A 7,272-nucleotide genomic window follows, 5' to 3' on the forward strand; every position below is an offset into this window, starting at 1 on the left:
ACTCCTCAGCAACAGGTCAGATCCCCAATCTCCTAGGTTCTGACGCCCTTCTAGTAAAACAGAAAGTACAAAGGCAAATCAAGGGCAGCCTATGGAAAGGCCTCTGGCCACAGGGTTTTATTGTGTTCCGTGAATTCTGTCTTTGCCTACTGGCTGGATGGCTGCACACAGGATGCTCTTGCTCTTTCTGTGGGGCGGCAGCTCAAGTTTTTAAGTTGTCTGAGCATGTTGACTTCCAAACTTTTGGTGGCCCCCAATCCCTGTCCATTTTTTTGATGTATTTCTCACTTTCTTTTTGAGAGTAATACTTTGCCTTATGACATTTTCTCTTTTTAAAAAGGTTGAATTTAATATAAGAAATATTACCACGGATTTTCATTTTTCTTAATGGAGGTATTTTATTCCCAGGGTTCATTTTCTAAGACGTTTGAGCTGCAGTCTCAGTTTATCTACCTTGTGACAAGTTATATAAACTGTTAATTACTTGTAAGTTAATTTGAATGTCATACAGAGACATGGATGATATGAAATGAGATACAGGCAAAGTTGACTGGTGTCTCCAACAAAACCAGGGAGAACAAAGCACAACCCTGACTGGAGGAAACACACCCAAAGCAAAACTAGTTCATCAGATGTTCAGATCTTCAAAACCGGCTGGCAGGATGCGCTGATGCTGAGCTATGGGGTCTTCTCTCCCCACTTCCCTTCACTGACTTTCCTCATGACAGATCTGCCCGCTCCTAAATGAAAACTCAAGACTAAGGCTGTGCCTGACTCAGGACCTTCAGCTATGTTAAGTCCTTCTGCCCCTAAATTAGGAAAAGCTTCATAATTCTACTGAGTCTGAGACCTTGGGCAGATGCTAGGTAGCTCTCCTCCAGGGACACATACTCTGGTGGTCTCTTTTAAAATCCCATTTTCTCTGTAATGATTGCTTAGCAATACAGGGTTGCTTTTAAATCTACTGAGACAGCCAGTGGATGTCCACTGCTAGCCGGCCTCTGTAAGAAAGCTGAGATCCAGAAACTGGAGAGTTTAAGAAAATGCTGGAGATCATTTTAATAAGTGGAAGTGACACACTGTCCTGGTCTCCAGGGGACTGTTCCTGTTTGACAGAGTGAGTTCATCAGTGGCTGGAACTGAAAGAGATCTCAGAAAAGAGCAGCGTTGATTCCTGAGGCACTCACTCCTTTTGGTAATTTACAGGGCTGTTTACAGAAGGCGTTTCTGCAGACCCAAGTATGTGAATGAGGAACAGCAGTGAGGATCTCTTCCTCTATGTTAAGATTAAGTGTTAGCATTTTCTTACGTGAAGGCAGCGGGCTTTTAATTTAGCTTGCAAAGCTTCTCCTTGGTTCTTTAGGGAATTTCCTATGTTAATTTATGCAGTGTTAATTTATGCACTGTTGAAATTCAACCCAGCAGCATCCAGATCCTGAAGATGCAGAGCTTATGGGACAGCATGGGAGGTACAGCCCTGTCATTCCTGGGGCTCCCTCTAACCAAAGGCTAGCTTTCAACGCATCACATCACACAGCTGTGATAGAGTAATAGCACAGAATGTCTATCAGTTTATTCATCTTTCTAAACTCCCAACCTGATGCTGTATTTGTTAATGTCTCTGACAGCAGCAGAGCTGTTTTGTACCACCTCTGCCACCCTCTGGTAGCAGCTGAGTGCAGTGTGACAGCCCCACAGCTTTCCTCTGTTCCCCCATGTCTCCAGAGAGTGACACAAACCCACTGAGCCATCACACTATGTCTGAGGGGTTAGGAGTTTCATACATGGAGCAGGGTGTGGCAAGTGTGAGTACAGAGATTGGTGCATCTGTCCCCTGTATTCTGTTCCCATTTGAGCCAGTGTCTGGCTTGTCCTTCTGCAAAGGAAGGCATTGCTGGCATTCCACTGAAAACTACTCATCTATAATTGCTTAGGGTTGAAGACAAATGAATGGTTGAAAGAATCCAGCAGCCCCCAGAGAACCTCTTAACTCTGGCTTTCATTGTGTTCCATTAGCTGCAGATTATGTAACAACACAGAAAAGAGTCACCTGGCTGTGTGTAGTGACCCATAGTCAACCATGGATCCAGACCAAGAAGAGCCATAGTCCTTAAGGCTCCCATTGGTGAATTCAAAAATACATGGGACCTGTGGCCCCCACACCCCAATGCAGAGCAATCACAGAGTATCACTCAGGGGTCACTTTCCCCTGAAACCAGAAGCTCTACATAGGCTCACTGTAGATCTGCTTTAGACTGGCTCCCATTGTGTTTATAGTAATGAACGGCAGAGTGAGGTTGTCTGTATCTTGGGCATTATAGAGCACCTACCTTTGTAATTGGAGACTTGCACAGATCAAGTCACAAAAAGATGAGCCTAGAGAAATTATATGACAATGACAATGGCGGGCCGTGCCTGACTTGCACTGTTGGCTGTTCTGTCTCTCATAGACCCTGGACCAGCAGTGCGCTTGAGAGGGGCTTTATGCAATATGTGTTCCGGCCTCTCCACCAAGTGCAGCTCATGCTTCTTGAGCTTTGTCCTACATTTTGTCTACACCTGTGTTTTCCTAACTTCCTGCTGACTAAAGCATCATCTTTTCTTCCTGCTCCTGTTTCTCTCACTAGTCTGCATGCCTTTGAGTCTATTCTTTAGTGCCCTTGTCTCCAGACCCCTTAGAGACCTGTAATCACAGACCTAGAAGAATCAGGTCCTTGTCCACCTTTGTTTAGAAGGCCTGAAGCCCTCGTTTGTCTGTCACCTTCCCCATTGTCTTTGTCCTTAAATCATTTGACTTTTGACCTTTCTTTCCAAACCTTCTAATGGTTACTGTAGGAATGCCTCATCTCACAAACTCCAAAATGAATTTCTTTTCTTTGTTCGAAGATGGTCCCTCCTCCCACACTTTGTCACTACAAGTCAACCCAAACCTCTCTTTTTAACCCCTCTTTTCTTCTCTGGGCTTCTTGTACCTGTGTTTTCCTGCTCCACTGTTGTTTGATTTCTGTCCAGTCTGCTGGGTCTTCTTGTCCCCACATTCCCCTTTGTTTACATTCACTGTCCCAAAGACATAGGTTCAGTTTAATGAGTGCCATTCTTGAAAGGAAAAGATGTCGGGGCACCAATGAAAAGAAAAGTCACAGAAGAGAAAAGTCACGGGGCACCAATGTTGTGAAAAGATGACATCCCGGGTTTCAGCACCAATGTTAGGGGAAGGATGAAGAGAGTGGGAGGCATAAGGCCCATGGAGGTTCGGCGAGGCCTGGGGGCAAGGGAGATGCCTGGGGGTGGGGCATGTTGGGAATCCCTTCCCCCTGAGGGACCAGCCACACAACAACGGTATAGTACAGAATAGAGTTTATTCAGGTCATAGGAGAGTTAAGAGGGTGGTAGAGGCAGAGAGAGGAATAGAGGAGTAGAGGCCAGCCATGAGCACATGGGGGCGGGGAGGGAAGGGGAAGGGTAGGGTTGGGATAGCAAGGCTGCAAGAGGCCAAGTGAGGGGGGGAGGGGCAAGCAGCCCCTTTTATAGTGTCTGGTCACTGGGGTGGAGCATACCTGGCTATTGCCAGGTGAGGGGTGGGGTTTACAGAATTCTAACAATTCTTCTGTTTAAAAAGCATTTGTTGGAAACCCATATGGCCAGCGGGAAACTTGTCCACTTCATGTCCATTCTGGCCCTGCCTTCTCATCCTTATCCAAGCTGATCTCTTCTTGACTCTTAACTGACTCTGCTGCACTATCTGCCTACCCACAGCCCCAATCTTCTATCTTCTGACTAACCTGAGATAGTGTGAGTGCCTCCTTCCTTGTTGCATCTGCAGAGAAAGGCCTTTTCTGATAGGCAGTGCCTTCGAACTTACCTTCCCTAATGCAACATGAACAAAACCTTCCCATGCATGCTTTGTTCCCATGAGAGGATTTTTTTACCGTGTACATGTGTTACTTAATAAACCTCAGTATGTATTTAACAAATTAGTAAAAAGCAAATTATTACTATGCTGTCTTAGTTAGGGTTTTACTATGTGAACAGACACCATGACCAAGGCAACTCTTATAAAGGATAACATTTAATTGGAGATGTCTTACAGGTTCAAAGTTTCAGTCTATTATCATCAAGGTGGTGTGCAGGCAGGCAGGCTGTAGGCAGAGCTGAGAGTTTTGCATCTTCCTCTGAAGGCAGCTAGGAAAAGACTGACTTTCAGGCAGCTAGGAGGAGGCTCTTAAAGCCATAGTTTCACACTTACTCCAACAAGGCCATGCCTCCTAGTTGTGCCACACTCTGGGCCAAACGACAAACCATCACACATCATTTCCCAAGGGCTAGCTTTCCCATAGCTCTTAACTAAATGCAGTGGGGATTAAATAGCTCATCTGGAAAGGATACAGGGACCATGAGGACAGGAAGAAGATGCAGCCACAGGCCTCATCTGACCTCTTATAGGTGACTTCAAAACTAAAAGAAAGATGCCTGGTTTTTCATTTCTAGAGATATATAAGAATGGGGGAGATAGTTTCTCTCTGATGGTTTTATCCGCCATCCCCATTCCCGTTACACTTGTACAGTTAGGGAAGAGACCTGCCTGGAGTGCTGCTGGGGCTGTGTAGACTTGACAGCTGTATTCTGCCCAAAGCCAGTTCACAGATGAGATTCTTCCTCGAGAGCCCTTGGGTTTAACTTCTACACTGTCTTCCTCCTACTCCACGCTGGTCTCAGCAAAATGTCCCTGTTTTCAGATGACCCTAGTAGTGCTACTAGCCCACAGCACACTCCCTCCATTTTCCAGGCTGTGGTCTTCCCCAGGTTGTTCCTCTCAGATGCTGGTGGGTGTGGGTTTTTTGGAGATTCAGACAGACAAAACAGTATTTTAAGATGGGAAAGCATATGCTTTGTTCCATGGGTTGAAAGTCAGTATTTGAAAAGTCCTGTGGCCCTCCTAACTGGTTCCTGCCCTTTGTTTGCCCTTGCCTGCTGGTAGTAAAACTTATATACTTTGTGTTTCTTTTGCAGAGCATGCTGGAGAAGGGAGGCTAAAGTCACCCTGAGAACATACAAAGCTCCTTCAACGTTAATTCCAGAGGCGGAACATTTGTTTCTTTTCGTAGTATGAAAATGACCCAATGAAAGAGAAGACCACTAAAGACAGGCAGGCACTGAAAAATGGACTCAACTGAATCATAATGTGTTTTGATCAACAGTTTAAAAAGCCACAGTCTAGATCAGCGATCAGTCATCAAAGAACACTGTTAAGTGTTAATGAAACCACAACATGAATAAAAGAGAAAGACGGTCCACCCCACCTTTTTGTACTCTTTCCAACTTCCACTGACATAAGATGTTCTCTTCACTCCAGGCTCCAGCGTTTAGTGACTTTCACTCTGGGAAGGGGGGACATTAAACCATTTCAAAAGGAGAGACAGCAAGAAAGCACTGGGCTGGGGCAACGGTCTCCACTTGCCTGGGCTCTGGGGCCTAAGTGTGTTCTTCTCATTCTATAGGAGCTAATTCATTGTAACTTATGATGATCGTTCAAGACAGAAAGGAGAGAATGTACCTCTTTTACTGGAATAATGTTTATGATTGCAGGTAAAATAAGGCATTTTTGTCAATATAAAGGCAACCTTGGCTTATTCGGCCACGTAGTGAATACTGACAACTTCACTCTAGATCAATAATAAATCTATTTTCTGACAAAGACTGGCATTTTAACTGGGTCCTCGTGTTCCTGTGGCTGGAGTAGGTCTGGGTGGGTGAGTCATGTTAACTCCATTGCTGTTAGTCTGCGTTTGCACCACCGCTCTCCTGTTGCAGAGCCAGCCAGGCAGCGATGTCTGCAGCTTGCCTCTCACATAGGTGGATTCAGTAAGATTTTACACATTGCATGAACTTCCCTTTCTGTGGCATGACTTGTGTCCTCTGCATGAGGCCAGAAACACTGCCACTTCCTGACTATAACTACTTTATCTGGGATTGGGGCTTCAGCCACAGTCTGAGAGACCTAGAATCTACATGGCCCCTCTCAGGAAATAGAAGAAAATGCCAGTGTTCTGTGGTGTTAGCCATCTTTTGTCCTGTAGATTTCATTTACTTTTGTGGAGTGTTTAGCAAAGTGATTAAGAATTCACACCCAAGAACTAGAGAGATATTCAAAGCTAAAAGCATTTGTTTCTCTTGTAAGAAGACTTGGTTTCAGGTGTCATCCACTTGTGATGTCTCACAGCTACATGTAAGTGGGTCCTGGCTAGTTCAGATGCCCTCCTCTAACCTCCAGGTTCAATTGCACTCACATTTCCACAGACACACATACATACACATATAAATAAAATGTAAATACTTAAGAACATACGTGTACTCTATAGTAAGGTACATCTGTGTTTGGCCTGCCAGCTGCACTTCCCCTTCTTGAGATGTAAAGAGGCCGTAGGACCCAAAGAGTTGGAAGGTTTACCACATATATTTTGTGAGACCTAGCAAATGTTGTTTTCCCTGACTTCGGTAAAATGGTATTGTGGAGTCAGGAACATTGAAAGACTCCCCACGTGTCCAACTAACTTTTCCTCTAGAGAAAGTCGAAGTGAAACTGGATTGATACTTCTCAGAACATCCCTGAATGTGTGTGGCTTCTTGTTCATCCAGGACCCTGTGCTGGCATCTTGAGTGGCATTGTCTCATCAGATGATAACACACCTGGAGCCCTGATGTTCATTCTGAGTGGCAGTGGAGACCTCCCTCCATAATTATGGAGCGACCCTGTGATTGCCATTTAATGAAGGGTTTTTGTTTTGGGTTCTTCTATTGGCTGGGTTGGCTTGTTTCGGCTTTTAATGATGCACAATCAGTGGGTTCATTTAAGTGTGACTGATGGAGGCATGTGTAATTCAAGGAGCAGCATACCTCCACACTGTCAGGGTGGCATCCAGGTAACTGCCTGAGAGAAATAATAGGTACACAGAAACAAATGTTTACACGGTGGCTTGCTGTAGTGTTTACAAATCAGCTAACTCGAAAATTCCCTCCTATACTGTTTTGTTTTACTGTTTGGAGCTAAGAACTTGGCACATCTCAGGTTGCCAGTCTTGTTGCTGGCAGGGGAAGGCAGCACTGAGGAATCAGGCATTTAAAGCTGGGTAAACCTACGATGAAGTAGTTTATCAGGCTGTCTCTGGAAGCACCAGCTGTTAACTTACTTAGATATGCAGGAAGGGTGGAAGGTGGCACTCTGAGGACATCAGAAGGTGCGCAGTGGTGTTATCTAAATCTTTATAGACCTCT

General features: G+C 45.0%; 1 protein-coding gene across 1 annotated transcript in view; it reads left to right on the top strand.

Annotated features, from left to right (window-relative positions):
- CHCHD3 (coiled-coil-helix-coiled-coil-helix domain containing 3) overlaps positions 1-5,299 on the top strand; it is a 236,032-nt gene extending 230,733 nt beyond the window's left edge. Inside the window, exon 8 of the mRNA XM_080932626.1 lies at positions 5,011-5,299. Coding sequence (XP_080788752.1) covers positions 5,011-5,034 — 24 coding nt within the window. The 3' untranslated portion in view covers positions 5,035-5,299. The remainder of the gene's footprint in view (positions 1-5,010) is intronic.
- The last annotated feature ends 1,973 nt before the right edge of the window (positions 5,300-7,272 follow it).

The sequence above is a fragment of the Micromys minutus genome (assembly GCF_963924665.1).
Source record: "Micromys minutus genome assembly, chromosome: 18".
NCBI lineage: Eukaryota > Metazoa > Chordata > Mammalia > Rodentia > Muridae > Micromys > Micromys minutus.